Source organism: Leptosomus discolor, chromosome 12 (genome assembly GCF_034619465.1).
Source record: "Leptosomus discolor isolate bLepDis1 chromosome 12, bLepDis1.hap2, whole genome shotgun sequence".
NCBI lineage: Eukaryota > Metazoa > Chordata > Aves > Leptosomiformes > Leptosomidae > Leptosomus > Leptosomus discolor.
Genome location: NC_141402.1, coordinates 16529774 through 16546321, shown reverse-complemented (window position 1 = coordinate 16546321; position 16548 = coordinate 16529774). Strand labels below are relative to the sequence as shown.

At 37.1% G+C, this 16548-nt stretch overlaps 1 protein-coding gene across 1 annotated transcript in view; it reads right to left on the bottom strand.

Moving 5' to 3' along the window:
- The window catches only part of SLC17A6 (solute carrier family 17 member 6), a 31473-nt gene that overhangs the window by 6628 nt on the left and 8297 nt on the right, over positions 1–16548 (bottom strand). The window contains exons 4-7 of the mRNA XM_086472065.1: positions 3574–3688; positions 1895–1982; positions 1706–1792; positions 647–789 (exon numbers count right to left, since the gene is read on the bottom strand). Of these exons, the coding sequence (XP_086328191.1) occupies positions 647–789; positions 1706–1792; positions 1895–1982; positions 3574–3688 (433 nt within the window). The remainder of the gene's footprint in view (positions 1–646; positions 790–1705; positions 1793–1894; positions 1983–3573; positions 3689–16548) is intronic.

Below are 16548 nucleotides of genomic sequence, written 5' to 3'. Positions count from 1 at the left end.
GAGCAGTAGTGAGGGGCTGCTGGGAGGGGATGGTGTAACAATTTGTGCAGGTGAACTGAGACTTAAACAATTGTTTTTATTTTCTTGAGTGATCAATAATGACGATAGTTTTCTTCAAAGCTTTTCAATAGTTAGAGAAATAAGAAAATTATTATTTAGCATGATAGGATTTTTAAGTGGCTGGGTTTTTTAGGAGTTCTTGAGAACTAAACCAGTACAGAACTAAGTCATATTATGGGCGGCCGGATGACATGTTTCCAGCAAAATTACCACAATAACGGGGAACGTTCTTACGGGTGTCCTAACATGCTCTGTTGCAACTTGCAGTCTTTCTTGCAAATGAAACATAGAATAATCAGGATTTGCTTTTTCTGATATTCTGAAGACCTCAGGAGACACTGAGTAGTGCTTTTCCTCTAGTTTACTTACAGGAAAAGGAAAACCTTTCAGAAAAGATTATATAGGAGGGAAATGAACCACTTCAACTCAAGATACTATAAAAGTTCCCCAAAAAATCGATTTTTTAAAACATGCTTTTCTGTCTTAAAGAAGAAATGTATTTGATATTTTGTTGCTGTTTCTATTTGGGTTTTTTTGGGTTTTATTACTATCTCATACAAAACAAGTGTGTGGGTAATATTCTTACTTCCATTGCACCTAGGAGGTTGGCGCTCTCTCCAATGCTTTCTTCTATGTACCTCCTTTCTTCATCTGTGATCGTAGGATGCTTTGCAGGACTTTCGTATGAAACCAAAAGCCAAAACATGTACCAGACTATACCAAAGCTCCCTTTGGAATGCAAAGAAAGACTTTAAAAAGAAATGCACAGTAAAGCAGCAAACAAGGAAAAAATCTGGGAATAATTATAACAAATTTAAATGGCAATTGTTACTGCTCTTCTGTGGAGTCATTCTAGCAGAGAGTCAGATCCTGCAAACAATATTTATGCAAAATACATGCAAAGCTGGAGCAGAGTGAAGTCGTCTTTGTTTCATTTACAGCATGATTTCACTGTAAGTGAATATTGGCTGATATTTTAACATCAATTTGTACAATGCAATACAATGAAACAGCTTCTATTTCATTTCACCAGACTGTAAATGAAGTTCCACTCTGCTTTAAGCCACTGTTGTTCGATTACTGCACTAATTTTTTTACCTGCAAAATACAAGATTGTGGCATTGTTTTCAACGTAACAATGCACTTCCTGAGTAGTTCAGTAAATTTCTGTAGGGTTCCCCCCTAATTCACATCAGTTTTACACTGCAGAATGAATTCCTTTGGTACATTCTTTCCCATCAGTGTAAGTTAAGGTAGCACAACTACTGTGAATAAAGTTATGTAAGTCTTCAGAGAAAAATCAGGACATCTTAGTCAGAGCAGGTACTCTAAACTTACAGTTGGATAAATGAAGGAGTAACATTACATGATCAGAGATTCTATAGATCTGCACAGCAGTTCGCACTACTTGTACTAGAAGTGATGAAAGTTTCACCATGAACTAGCTTCCCTTCTTATTTAATAATGTTGCTTTCCTGCTCTCTCCTTTCAATTCTGTTCTTTCGTTGTCCTTTTCTCTAGATGGTATTTTTGGCTTTACAGACCCACTTCTCTTTTTTTGGCCTCTTAACAGTAGCTTTTACTTTTTTAGAAAGGGTAGAGTAAGGTCGTACAGTATTGGAGTGAGATGAGCGAAAATGCATACCATACACATAGAACACAGAAGACCACCCAGTATATTGCACTAGAATTCCAGCTAAAGGCATTGCAATAACAGCTCCTGCATAGGAACCTACAAAACAAGACATGTGTGGATGAAAAGGGAGAAAAAAATCAGTCTCAAAATACTTGTACGTTACAAAGGAATAAAAGACAAAACCAGAAAGGTACTTACCACAAAAGGAAGTGGTTGCTAACCTACTTCTTTCTAATGGGGGGGCCCACTTGCTCCAAATGCCGTGGCAGGCAGGGTAGGTGACCCCCTGGGGAATGGGTGTGCCACAAGTTAGCTAATGCTGATCAATCACTCAGTTCATTGTCTTTGCATGACTTTTATTTTTTTTTAATTGCTACAAACAAGAAATTGAAAATGCTTTGCGTTTCTATAGCAAAGTCCGAGCACAGGCATAGAAAAACTTCACTTTCTATTAAAGCTGAAATGGGTTTTGTTTATCACTCCAAATCATTACACAGGCCTTATGAAAGAGAAAAACACCATAATTATTTCCTTCCCCCCCCCCCCTCCCCCTTTCAGGAAAGAATTGTGAAGAATTAAAAAGAGAGTATCTCAATGCGCAAGTACTAGAGTCAAAGGAAGGATGAAAACACAGGCTCTCTGGAGTCTCTAATGCTGGGCTGATTCTCCAACCCTCAGTTTTGGTGGCGTTCTAACTTTTTCTGATCTAAAGTATAGACTGCAAAGTATAATCTAGGAAATACAGATTACTGTTCCACTGCCCTAAAACTAGAAAATAAGATCAATAAGAGCTTAAAAATATAACGTTAAGAGAGGTTTTTCAATATCTTTGTCTTTAATGAACCTTCTTGAACACTTAAAGCAAATAATTGAATGATGTTAGCTGGTTTGATTTTAAACCAGCTACTTTTTAGGTCTCTCTTCAAAACCACCTTTAACTTAATAACAGAAAAACTAAGAAAAAAAATGTCATGACATCCTGCAGTGTTGAAATTTTGGGCAATGTAATATGAAGTTTACGGCAATTTTCCACAAAATTCCTGCTTAAGAATTATTATGATGTATGCATAGTTATATAGAGTCCCTTTTCTCTTAATCTGATGTTTTGTTTCCTATGCAAAAAGTTCAAAGACGTTTTGTGTTCACAATTCCTTTGAACAGTATCACAGAAATGAATGGGTCTAAAATAGCTATTTTATTTTGTAATTACTCTCTTGCTTCTGTTCCTCTCCTCTTGGCAGTGAAGCACACCCCTGTGCATGCAGATCACTTTTCAGCAGTGGATCCAGATTTATACACGTATAATTTAAGAACCTAACTTTCAAGCACATTCTGCACCCTCTTTGAGTCTTTTTATACAGTAAAGTGCATGAGTTAAAATAAGCTCATGCAACAGAAGAGTGTAATCTGGAGGAACAAAGAGCCAGTGGTCACAGGCCTAAAACTCTGTCTTTCAGTAATGAAACAAACAAACAAATAAATTTAAAAGGCAGGCTCAATTTTTTTCTCTTTTAAATTACAGTAAATCTCTCATTCATTTCAACAAAAGCATGGTCAGGACCTACGACAGAAGCTTGATTCTTTATTATAGATTTAATCTGTGAGGCTAAAGAGCACATAACTGTTAAGAATAGCACCAGTGTAAATCCTGTACAGGTTTTCAGTGAAACTTCAGTGTTAAATACGTATGTCACTGGCTTCTTGGCAAGAGAAAACTTTGCTATGTAATTTTATAGATGAAGGAAAATCAAATAGGTGTAATTCATACATTGAAATCCATCACGCTGAAAATCAGTAATCCCCAAAAGTTACAATTGCTAATTAAAAGCTAGCAAGCATCTGTCACATTTACTGGTTATTTTAAAATGTATCCATACCTCTACAAGGCCCTGCAAGATCCTAACAAAGATGACACACCCATAGTGCACCCTGGCTGCAGACGGTATTAACATGTTGAGGGAGGATGTCAGCAGTATAGCAGCACCAAATACTCTGCAAAGGCGGGAAAAAAAGAGGAAAGGAAGCAACTTCAGTGTTGTTCCAATTGACTTATTCCGCATATGCCCACATATCAATATAATGTATTTAAATATGTGTTCTTTATGTAGGGAACATACTAACTGCTGGACTGGATTAGTGTGTACTTCCGTCTAGTGTAATAACCCGTCTAATAAGACCCAGACCAAACAGGGACACAGGCATCTTTTTAGCATTATTTCCTAAGGAAATACATCTTAGGCAGCCACAGGTATAGATCTTACTCTTCCTATATATCCCCACTCTTTCCTTTAGTTAATTTTCACATCTATTTCAGCTGACTCTGGTTGAATTTGCCACCCTCTAGAGAAATTAGAAATGAGGACTCCAAATGGTTTGCTGAACAGGTGGCCAAGTAAAAGAAAGATTCTCATTAGTGCTTTAATTGTCAGAAAGTGGCACCACGCACTCACTGCTTCTAAAGCAGAAGAGAATCCACTTTTTTAAATGGCAAAGCAGCAGGAAGAACTTCAAACAGAGCTGGGATTTTCTTAGACACAAGAGTTAATCAATCTGGAAACATATATCAATAGAAAACAGATCATTCTTTCTGCTGGTTTTTCAGAGGCTACTCATTGAATATTGCTGATTTTGATTCCAACAGCATCCTAGGAATAAAGTGCATTACAAGGTCTAAATGAATGTGGGAAGTGATGATTCATGTTCAAAATTCCACTGCTTTGACTGAATTTTGATTTGATTAATATCTGCCCCTTGTAGGAGGAAATGTTTTCTCCAGCTTTATTATATCAATTTTTAGTGTTCATTCATTCCTTATTGTGGAAATTATCTTTTTTAACCCCCATTTTCCTTTCAGAGGAACTATGCAAAGGGATGAAACCAGTAGCAATGACTGGCTACTTTCTTTATACAAAGCTATGTAATGCTCAGATAAATTCTGGAGATGTCTTAACATATGACATCATGGTATCTGATGTGGAACCGATTTGACAGAAACCTTTAACCTTAGCATATGTTGTTCAGAAATTGGTGCAGTGCCATAAGTTAGTGAGAAACAGACCTTGGGCTAAAGAAGCAGGAAGCAGCAATAAGTTTCAAGATTAAAATTCTCCTCAAATACATCTATGTTTCACATTCACTGTTTAGAATTACAGCCTGATATGAATCTTTAAATAGCAGACCAAGTATACTCCATTTCTATTTGACAAATATTAAAAGACAACAGAAAAAAAGGCCTTTTGGCACAGTAAGGAAGCTTTGTTAAATAGCTGTAAATTTGGTCTGCTCATTGTGTTCCCTGTGATCCCCATCTCCTGTTAAACAACATCTAGCTGGCTATGCAGCACATTGCTGGCTCTGTTTGGCAGCACATTCAATACATTTATGGGGACTGACTGGTGCACATGTTTGTGTTGCTCTGTGTGAACTATTTTGGCCTGAATTGTGTCTTTACTCTTAATTTCTTTATGTGTAAGTTTCCACTCTAAAAGCACATGCAGTTCATTTCCTTACAATTTAATATCCCCATATGTTCACACAAACCACAATGGTGTCTTGGTTTTCATTTGCCCTTTCTCTTTATTTATTAATGAGGAGAGTTTGGGACTCATAGGAGCATTTCTTGTGATTTTTTCAAATTATTTTAAAAATTTAGATGTTCCTGTTAGTGATTTTTGAGGAGCAATAGGCTGTAACTCTTCTAAAGGTTCATTGAGAAAATCCTTATTTGCTTATAAGAAGCAAGAAAGGATTGTTTGGTTTGTAGCCTTTCCTGTTTCTTTTTCTGAATAGCTATTTAGCTAGATGTCTAAGGCAGCAATATAGTTTTAAATTTGTGATTGTACATAGACCTGCTGGGGCAGCTTCTTAGCTAGTGTGACTGGCCAGTGCAACTCTTTCTAAATCACTATTCCCATTAAAATCATGCTAAGATAGAATATTAAAAAATGCCATCTCTTTATAAGGATGAGCTTGACAGATCTGTTACAGTAAGTGTTTCTTCAAAGAAATTTACTCTAGTTTTTCAATTCTGTATCTGAAATCAGCTTCTGTTTGCCACAACTGAAAGCTGTGTTTCCCAGAACTGCCTTTGTTCTCATGTTCACTATAGAAAAGCTTTTTCCTTAAGTCTGTTCCTTCTAGAAGAGAAAGGAAAATGTAATTTAAGGAATGATCAGAGACATGCATCTTCCAAATGAAAATCTTGCCTGTATTGAGACACACAAGTACCAGTGAATATTTAGTTACACCGAAGAGCAGATGATGAAATAATTCCACAATGTCACTTGTAAGTCAATTCTCTCTCAGGACTATGCTTTATAGGAACAGCCTTCTCAAAAATAGATCAATTTCCCCTTAAAAAATCTATGGATTTAAGGGTAGAATACATTAGAGTTAAATTGTGATTCTTGTGAGAAATGGCATTTTTATCCTTTTTCTTGGATGTATATTAAAAGCAGCACCATGAATTTAGCGCATGTCTATTTTAGTGGGTGAGTTTTCTCTGTAACTCTTAGTCAAGAGCAAATACCTCTTCCTATGTTTGCTTTGCATCTCTCAATACACATCCATAAATATAATTTATCCTTTGTGCTCTTTTGTCTTCTTACATTTATTTCACCTCCATAAATACTAAATTCTTCTTCCTAACAGAGTATTGTGATATAGTTCTGGGTTTTGTACAAACCCACTCTTTTATTATTTTAAATATCTCAGCTAACAATGATTATTATGATTTAGATCAAACAAGAATGATTTTGAGCTACAATAAATCTAAATATATTTGAATGCTGCTCACATTCGAATATATTTAATTGGGAAATGGAACATTCTGATTGTTCCTAAGGCATTTCTAAGGTGTTTTACTGACCCACACATCAAACCCCAAAATTGTGTCAGTCTTTTTTTGTGCTTATATTTTTGTTTTGTTTTTTAAGCTGGTGATTTTATGATCTGTTATGTTTCATCTCTACTTCTCAAACAATTCTCATTTGCCAAATTTTGCCAGAGTAACTCCAACAACAGGTTAGAAACCATGTTTTTCTTTAAGATCCTTAGGTTTCCATGGCACATTGACAGTATGTGAGGTTCCATAGTTGTATTTATTGCAACTGAAGATGGATTATGTTCATTGAAAAACATGGTTCCCTGTTTAAAATAAGACTTCCAGCCTGTTTAGGAGTGTTCATTCCTATCCTGGACCCCAATGCATTTTTTATACATGTGTCTGTTTGTCCTGTTGATACTCCAATACCACTTTGAACGGATAGGTGTGGCCCTTATGGATTACACAGTCAAAGCTGCCATGCCCTGTTGTGCAATGCTTCAGTCATACTTTCTACAGTGGCATGGGCTTGTGGAGAAGGCTTTATACTTCAAGCACAGACACCACCAGAGGTCGTGTCTCTTATAGAGTGAGCCAAGCCTTGCTGCATGGTATCCCTTGGGTTGAGCTCAGCCTAGGAAATCTGCATAGTTGTGCTGTTGAATTTTCATTCAGAGGTAGCCCTGAACATCCATTTCATGCTGGGCACACTTCAAACCCCACAAAACATATTTTAATGCCATGGCACAAGTGAAGAGCTTTAGCAGAGTGAAGGTAAACGCTGGGAAAACAACAGTATGCCGCAGAGACAGAGCAGGAGAGGTCAATGGCATTGCCACCGTTCTTGGCCCTGGCATTAGGAGGGAATTAAAATGCCCTGACATGCCTTCAGCAGTCCCTAGACTTGGAGGAAAATTCCTTTCTGACCCAAAATCAACAATTGTGTAACTATATATAGAAGAAAATAACCATATACAGAAGACAACAAATTAATAAATACAGTAGTGGTGTGTCAAGGAGAGGAAAATAGGTAAATCCTGGCCCTCATAAGAGACCAGAAGAAGCCCTGAAACCAAGAATTATGCTTTGCTTATCTATTTCTATTTCTAAACTCCGTAGACTCAGTCCCAAAAGACAGAATCTAACATTGATCCTCAGTGTTTTACTGACATTGGCATTATATGAAGGTCATGAGCTGTGACTTGGTCCTCCTGTAATACAAGTAGTAATAATAGCAAAATCATATTTGACTAAGAGACGTTTGGGATGGGAGCAGAGGAAGGAAATGACTCTGACAATTCAGGAAAAATGCTTAGAATGGAATGAGGTTGCAGGGGGAATTAATCTTTTCGGGTTTGAAGCCAGTTGGCTCATTTTTCTCTTTGGGGACAAACTAAAGAGAAAGAAATGTATTTATTTTCATCTCTGGATTTCTAATCTCTGCATCTGTGCAGCCCCACTATTCTCATCCACCTTTTCCAGGCAATTCATACGACATGAGCATTCTGTATGCAAGTGCGTTATCGATATCGTCGCTCGGCTGGAAGAAGTGCCAGCTCAAAAAATGAGCTGAGAACAGTGGGAGCACAAGTGTGTGCCAAATGCTGAATGCCAGATGGGTGGCCTATTGGGTTACGCGTATGATACCTGAAAGCAAGTAGTCCTGGTTGGGAGCATCCTTTTACCCCCATGACTGGGAATGAAAATCGTACAATGACTCCATAAACCTAGAACCCCTTTCATATGTGTATGGGGAGAAGTCAGTTCCTCAGCTGTCTCAGTTCTGTGCGTTTCAATTTATGTCAATTTTTAATATAATTGACAAATTCCACAATTAACTATGTCTCTGTTCTCTGAGTAAGGGGTCCAGCTTTGTGAAAACAAAACTGTTATGGAAACCAAATAATAAGTCTGTTCTAAAGCATATGAAGTACCTTTGAAAAAAAAAAAAAAGCAAAGAGTAACTGTATGTTCAAAACAGCATTTTAAAATATTTGTTTAAAAGAGAAAATACTGTAGGTTTAAGATGCTTAATATGTGCTGTATCAATGAATTATGAATGCCATTTCATTAAAATCCAAAATAATTAAAGAATACTAAGTGTTGGTCGCTGACAACTACAAAACAAGATCACAATTATTTTAATGGGTTTGCATTGAAAACCATGAAGGCATAGAAGGTTTTACATCACTCTTCATGATAACTTAGAGAAGTTTTCATTGACTTCAATAGAAAATTCATGCAGGACTGTAGCTGAATAGCTTTCACCTCCAAAAAGACACTGCTCATCACTTTGTGGAAGACCTATCTACAGCATAGGAAAGTTTGGTTATTTTGTTAGTTTTCTAGGGAATCACAGGGGGAAGGTATGTGTGAAAGCATTTCACACTGCTACAACAAATTAAATCCAAAACTTATAAGGTGGTTTATTCTGACTGTAAACAGGAACCTATGGAAAATGTAGCCCGTGTTCTTTTCTGGGACATAAAGCCTCTGTGCTTGACAATTTTACAGTAATACTAATTGTATTCTAGAGGACATTATTTTTGTTGGATAAAATACCTGTATTGAACAAATACAGGAACAAAAAATTTTTCCTAGTCTTAGATGAGAGTCCTCTGTTAGGTAAGTGTGGAAACTAAAAAAGAGTGAAAACATGAGTTTTCCTTGCTACGTTTTCCCAACCTCATTCAAAGATGAGACAAAAATTCTGACATTAAAAAAGATTAAATTTATTTGCATTCAAGTTGTGAGTTGATTATTGCCATTCCTTTTCCTTACAGAAAACACATAAGATATGTTGCACAAAGACTTATTTTATCAAACTTATATAAAAAGAAATAAACTAGGTCTTGGCTATTCTTTGGTGATCTTCTTTGAAAACAGTAAGTTGTTTGGGAGAGTCCCAGAGCAGCAGCAGCTCTGAGCAGCTGAACATGTATGGCACAAGTTACTTTTTAGACTATTCTGTCAGTTCAAGATTTCAAAACTTCATTATCTTTTACTCCGACTTTACTTACTATCATTCATCTTTGAGACAGCTCCTCCCGCAAAAGGCCAACAGCACAGTGTAGAACTGATTATGTTATATTTTTGTATAACCCAAAGAATTTCTTGTCTGAGAGGAACTGCAAGGCTGAATGCTGGATTAAATGCTTAATTTTTTGAGTAAAACCTAATGTCTAGGAAGAAACAGCACAGGAGCTAGCTGGAATGCCTGTAGGCATGCAGCAGGTTTTTTGAATCCTTCCTTCTGCAAATGTTGCTAGCAATGACAACTTGTGATCATACTTTTTAACTTTTTTTTTTTTTTGAGTTGTGCAGTGACTGAATATATAGGCATTTCAGGGGGTTAGCTGCCAGTTAACACTTCCCTTCTTGCAAAGTGTATCTCTACCCATATCGAGTGTGATGAGGGCCTTTGAAGACTTTGATACAGAATGCCAAATTTGTGATGGCCTGAATTTGCTGTGGTTTGATCTGCCAGCTTTGAAGACAAATAAATACCAAAATATCCACAAGTCTTTAAGAAAAACAGACCATACAAGGACTGGATCAAGCACCAGAGTGAAGTGCCATGCAGACTAAGTCAATGTGTATCACTAATACAAAACCCCTTTAGCCTTCTCCCTTCTCCAAGCCCCACTAATGCCACTGACTCCTACAGATCAAGCCAAGACCCTAAATAATTTTCAGGCTGCGTCTTCCGTTGCCTGTTCACAGACCTATTTCTGATATTCAATGTGTATTTTATGAAGAACTTGGGCACTGTTGGATGACAGCATCATTGCAATTGATGCTGAATGTAAAAGTCTCCTGGGTCATTAAATTTTGATGGCTGCTCTTACCAGCAAGTGCATTACGTCACCTTTTCATCAGCAGATCGGTTTCCATCTCAGAAGTAATTAGCATTTGCCCTACTTATTTTGGAGGCCTTTCCAGCTTGTTACTTCCTACATCCAGTAGATATCTTGTAGCCCTGCTGTTTTATTTCAGCGGTTTTAATCTCTGCACTTTAGCCCAAAAGTAATCCTATTTTCCTTCTTTTGCGTCGCTAAGCAAGCCAGGCCCTCTTCACCTCATCTTCCATTATTCTTCATTCATTTGGTCACCCTACCAACCCCCTCTCTCTCCTGTTTGAATTCAGCTGGGGAATCTCTCAAACCTGCGGTTTTGTTTTACAACTCATTACATCCATATATGTCTCGATAAAACTCTGACTCATTCCTTCTACCTCATTAGCTTTAGGATGGCTTGCTCTTTAAACATGTAGTCTGCTAGATCATGTTTCAAACCAAGACCTTCTCATTCAAATTACCTTTCCAAGTTCAGGGCTTAGGCTGTGATTCAACTGTCTCTGTTGATTTAGAGATGTATAGTACACTTATCAAAGAAATCATCTGTGTTTTCAGCTTGAAATGTTTTGTGGAGCTGGTTGGGAGGTGACTACTATGTGTTGTACTCAAAAGCTGCATCTGTACTGCTTTGTGTGAATGTCTTCTGACATATGGGCCATGTGTTACAGCTGATTGTATCTGGACTGCTCAGGGCAAATGCAGATTCCTTCAGAGCAAAGCAACTGTGACGTTAGTGCTTTTATGCAACCAACATAATCAGCACTTTGCTGCATGAAATCTGTACGTGTTGTATCGGGGTGAAGCGTCAAAGCAGGTAGAGATGATTAAGGATACCTGTTGGGTGAAGTGCCTGGAATTAAATATGTCAGAAGCATACATGGGTTTTGTTTCAGAGAGGATTAGTCTTTTGCCCTCTGACTCTGGTTGTGAGGTATTATACGTGCAGTTGGGATTCATGGAGGCTTGGGACCTGGGAGAGAACTAGGAGCAGTGTTATTTGATAGTATTGATATATCTGAATGATATAAGCCAAATAAATAATAAGTTTCTTTTAATAAGTTTCTTTATCAGCTTAGTCTGAAAGTATCTGGTGTAATTTTATGTAAACTGTGTAGTAAATTTCTACATATAGCAGTTTCAAAGGTTTTGGATCAATGGAGGACGGAACACAAAAATAAATCCAAATTTCAGACATAATTCTACTCTTATTAGTTATATGTGATCAAGCAGGGTCAAATTCTGAAACTTTTATGTTTAGTCCTGAAATAACTCATCAAGAGTAAATGTAGCTCTCTGCATTTAGTATCTTGAGGATCACTGTCACTCTATGTCCAAATAGTTCCAAATTTGTCAACTGAGAGTTGTACAGGTGCTTCTCAATAACAGAGAAAATAGTATTTTAGCCTATAATGTTCCTGCTTGAGGGTTGCTTGGAAGCTAACAATTTATCACCGTTAATGATGGTTTACTTGCTTCCAATATATGTAAATATGAACAGTGACTGACTTCTGAAAAGGTTGCTTTTCCTCAGGAATATAGTGTGACAAATTTTTGCATTTTTCAGCTGTTCCCTGGTGCACCCATGGTTACCTCCGTGACTGCGAACTGTGAGTAGACAGTCATCTGGAATATTTGCATTACCTACACTGATGTTTATTAAGTACGTACCTATCATGTCACTTGTTCATCCCCTTTGTAACCTAAATATTCCTGACAATATTTCTCTTACTCTAGTTGTCTTCTCAGTCTGTAATCATGCTGATTACCTTTCTTGGGACAACTTCTATTTATGGTTATATATTTAAAATGGACTAAGTGAAAATGAACCCAGTATGGGGAGTCACTAGCTATTCTGCAACATACATAATCATTCTGACTTTTCTCTAGTATAGGCTAATTTCCTGATGACTCTGTTGACCCCTCTACTGTAGACATATTTCTGTGAAATGCTCACCCTGACAGTTTATGACTTCATAAATGATAGACGGAATGTAGTGTTTTTTTCTGAATTGGGCCTTTAATTTGCATTAAATGGCATAGGGCTAACAAAGCTGGGGTTGTGCCATGAACATTAGAGTGTTGATGAACTCAGCTGCCGAGCAAAACAGATAGAATAAGCTACCTTTGACATTAGAGAGGAACACTTATTCCCAAGTGCCAGTCTTAGGTTGAACGTGCTTTGTGAGCTTAAAACCGATCCTCTTTAATAATAGTCTGTGGCCAGAAGCCATAGTATAGCAGCTTTATTTGCCTTTTTTAAAACGTGATAAACCAGGTTATTTTCATTCATATGTGTACAAGGGAGGAGGGGGATGTGTGTCTGTGTGCTCTTCAAACTAAATCCTATTATAAGCCCTTCATAAAGCATTAATATGTAAAAGCCGACCTCCCGCCATCTAATCTAGTATAATAAGGGCTTGGATACATTATTAATTTTTGTCACACATCTGAGGCCTCCTTTTATCAACCAAAACCCCCATCCAAATCCCTTGTTGCATCATTAAATTGTGAAAACAGCTTCATCATTCATGACAGAAAAATGGAAGGACCCTGAGCCATATGGCAGAGGGAGCAGCGGCACCAGCCACCCATAGATGTTGCCCCAGTCCCCTTCTTGCAGTGACTGGTGCTTAAAAGACCCTGCAATGCAGAAGGGTGACAAAATCACTTTGGGTTTTTTGTGCAATATCTGCTTCTTTGCCTGGAAACAGACGAACCCAACACCAGTGCCTGGGATCGAAGCCCAGTTTAATCTGCAGAATTTTGAACTGAACGTGAAAGATGGTGTTGGCACGTACGACTTTGGGGGTTCTGTCTTACAGTGCAGGGTCAGCTTATGCCTTCAGAAGTTCAGAAGCTGGCTCTTGTCTAACCAACCACAAATCCCCTGGTCATGCTGTGAATTGTACGTTGTGTGTAAATCAGAAAAACACACAATACCTCTGCCTGCTAAAGAGGAGTGAATAATTTCTCTTTTCAAAACAGAAAAATGTAAAGATGCAAAGTTCTAGGAAATCTTTGTATTTGTAAATCTTAATCAAAACTTTACCGTACATTTTTTATGCTTGTTATCGTTAAGGCTGAGTTAGGGAGAAATATTCTGATTTCACTGACACACTAGTGACACAGTTTCAGTGAAAATCTTGAGGACTCTGAGCTGAGGTGCACTGACATACTGTTGTCTGCAATATCATTCAGTTTATTCATGCAGATAATCCTGTCGGATTACTTGCTGGGAAGAAGGATTTAGCCCTTAATAACAAGATGAATGGCACTTTAAAAACAAAGATGAATTTGAAGTGAAAGTTTGATTTATATATTTTTGTTCAGAGTAGAATATGACACTGATGAAGAGGTCAACACAGATGAGACATAATTGCATTGTATAGAAATTAAGTATAGTTATGTAGTGACAATTCTTAACGTGAATGGTGCCAGGGTTTGTGGTTTAACAGATGATAATAAGAAATATATGTCACTATCATAGAACTCTACAGTGACTTTAATTTTTTTTAAAGTTGTCATTCTATTGTCCTCTGCATTTCTTTCTGTAAAAAGGTTCTAATGTTTGAGTATACACAAATGAGCTAAAATGGTCACTCAGTATTGTTTTGCCAAAAAAAGTCTGTGATTATTGCAGATCTATTTTTGAAACAGTACTTGGCACGTACAGTCAAAACCTGCATTTCTATTTTAAATATATAACTGCAAACTTGGGAATTCATTCCCTATCCTGCGTAATCTAACAATGATCCCTTAATTTCAGAGAATCTTTCCTGATTTACAGTAAGCATTTAAACTGCTCACTTACGAAATCAATGAGGAAATACTGCCACAGCATTTTGGGGATGCTTTTGACAGGACAAGGGGTTTATTATAGTTTTCCAGCATGTTTTTTAAAGAGTGTATCAGAAGTTAAATATAACAACATTCAAATTATCCTGATATTAGGTGGTAGAAAACAGTACAGTTTCACACCATACATACATGTGTGAAACAGCAGGTAGTTTATTCACAGATGGCTGCAGCTTTGCAATAGCATGAATGTGGAAGAGGAAATATTAATTTAAATAAAATTGTTTTATCTCTTGATTAAAAACAAGTGATTAGTTTTAAGGCCATCTAACCTGACATTCACTATGGCATTAACCCTTATGTTTCACTTGACTATGCATTATATTTTCCTTAATTATCTCTGTACTGAAAACATTTCGTAATAGCAAAAATACAACTTCCAATATAGGAATTTAACACCCAAAGAAGAAGAATCTAGCATATAATGTCTCTGGTTGGACCAGTGGTGGCTAGTCATTATTGTTAATATTTATGCTTTTTTCATTTATACAGCTGTCATTTACTGATTCTTGTTATATCTTTCCATGGGACTAAAGCACACATTTATACCCAGCAATTTTTTCCAGTGGAGTTACATGCGTACTCTGTAATCAGATTACCTCCTAGTTTTCTTTTTTTCTATACTGCTGTCGTGTTCCTGCTATTTCTTTCACAATGTGACATTACATACAATCATCTTTTAAGTAATCAAAGATCTCTAAATCAACCCCTAATCTTTCAACACTTCAATATGCCTGTATTCAAATTACCCGCAACAATCCAACATCAGTGTCATTGACCTAAATGCACTCACTGCACTAAATACAGAAAAATAAATATCTTAGGATTACATCAACTTCCTTATTACAGCATCATGTTGGAAGCTCATGATGGGTTTCTAGTCCAGCCTGGCTTAAGATCCCACTCAGTGCAACTGCTTCCCAGGGTGGATCCCCACTCCCTGATGTTACTTTGCACTTCAGTGTCATAATTATTGAACAGAACTCAGTTTATCAAATGGTGTTTAATGTATCGTCTAATTGTCTGGTCCTTTTTTACCCACAAGTTTATCGGCATTTATACATATTCCCAAAATGGCTGAAATGTGAAGATCACAGTAGATCTTGTTTAAGGACAATTCAGTGGTATCATAACAGTACCTAAATCTTTGAAAGGTTCATAAACACTAGACAGTTATTCATCAGTCTCCCAGTGTGATAAATACCAGTAGTCTGGTTATAGGCACTCGCCTGCTTATGCAAAACACACAAAGAAGGGGTTTCATCACACCATGTGATGACCCAGGCAAGTACCCCAAGCAACCTGGGGTCCCTATGCACTGTGCAGGTGGAGATATACGTGCTGGGAATGACATAAAACACCTGAGGTTTGATGTGCTTGTTAACTCACTCACCCAGTTAAACAGTTACATCTTCCTGGAGGAGCTCAAAGTCAAGAAAAACTGCACCAGTGTCCAGTTTGCCATTTTCAAAGCATCTGAACAACAAAATCTGTCTATAATATAGTTGTTAAGATAGTACAAAAGAATGTAATCATTAAATGACCTTTCTGAATTTGGTATCAGAATATTCCATTCATTGCATTTTTTTTTGGAACATTTAAACTTCTTGGCCACTGGTGTTTAAACACGTTCCATTTAAATGAAGTTTTGAATGATAGAGTTGAAGAACCACCAAACCATTTTTTTTTAACTGTCTTTAGGCACTGAGAATGATGATTGTTTTTAAAAATTTGTAAAGATTAGATGAATTCTGATCAGCCCTAGGAAAAGTCCTTTTCATGGACTAAGTAGAAATTCAGACTAGGTGGGGCTCGAGGACTGTCAGTGTTTCATGCCCTTTCTGTTCACATTGCATTCTAATTGTATAATGACAGCCCCTCTGGTGGGAGCCTCTGGCATGCTGATATTAAACCCTGTAATTTAAAAGCATTCAAATGAGATTTATGTGCTTTTAAATGGCATTATCTGCCATTATGAGTAATAGCTCAGCTGATTAAGTAGTGTGGATATATGGTGTTAGGGCATCACACTTGAGTTTTCATGGTTTTGTGTATTTTTCAAGGAAAAATGCTTCCAAACAATGCAAAAGTAACTCAGTTCCTTCCTCCTGGAAACCCTGCTCCCACTAGTCAAAATACATTGTGATTTAGTGAAAAAGATAACATTGAATCCCAAACAGTCGCAAAAAAAAAACATAAAAATCTCACTCGATTCATTTTGGGGGAAGAAAGCTTTGCTATTACTAATCAGAAAGGGTTGTAATCAACAAACATTTATATTGTTGTGGATTTGTCTCTGGAATCTCCTTGTCCATTCT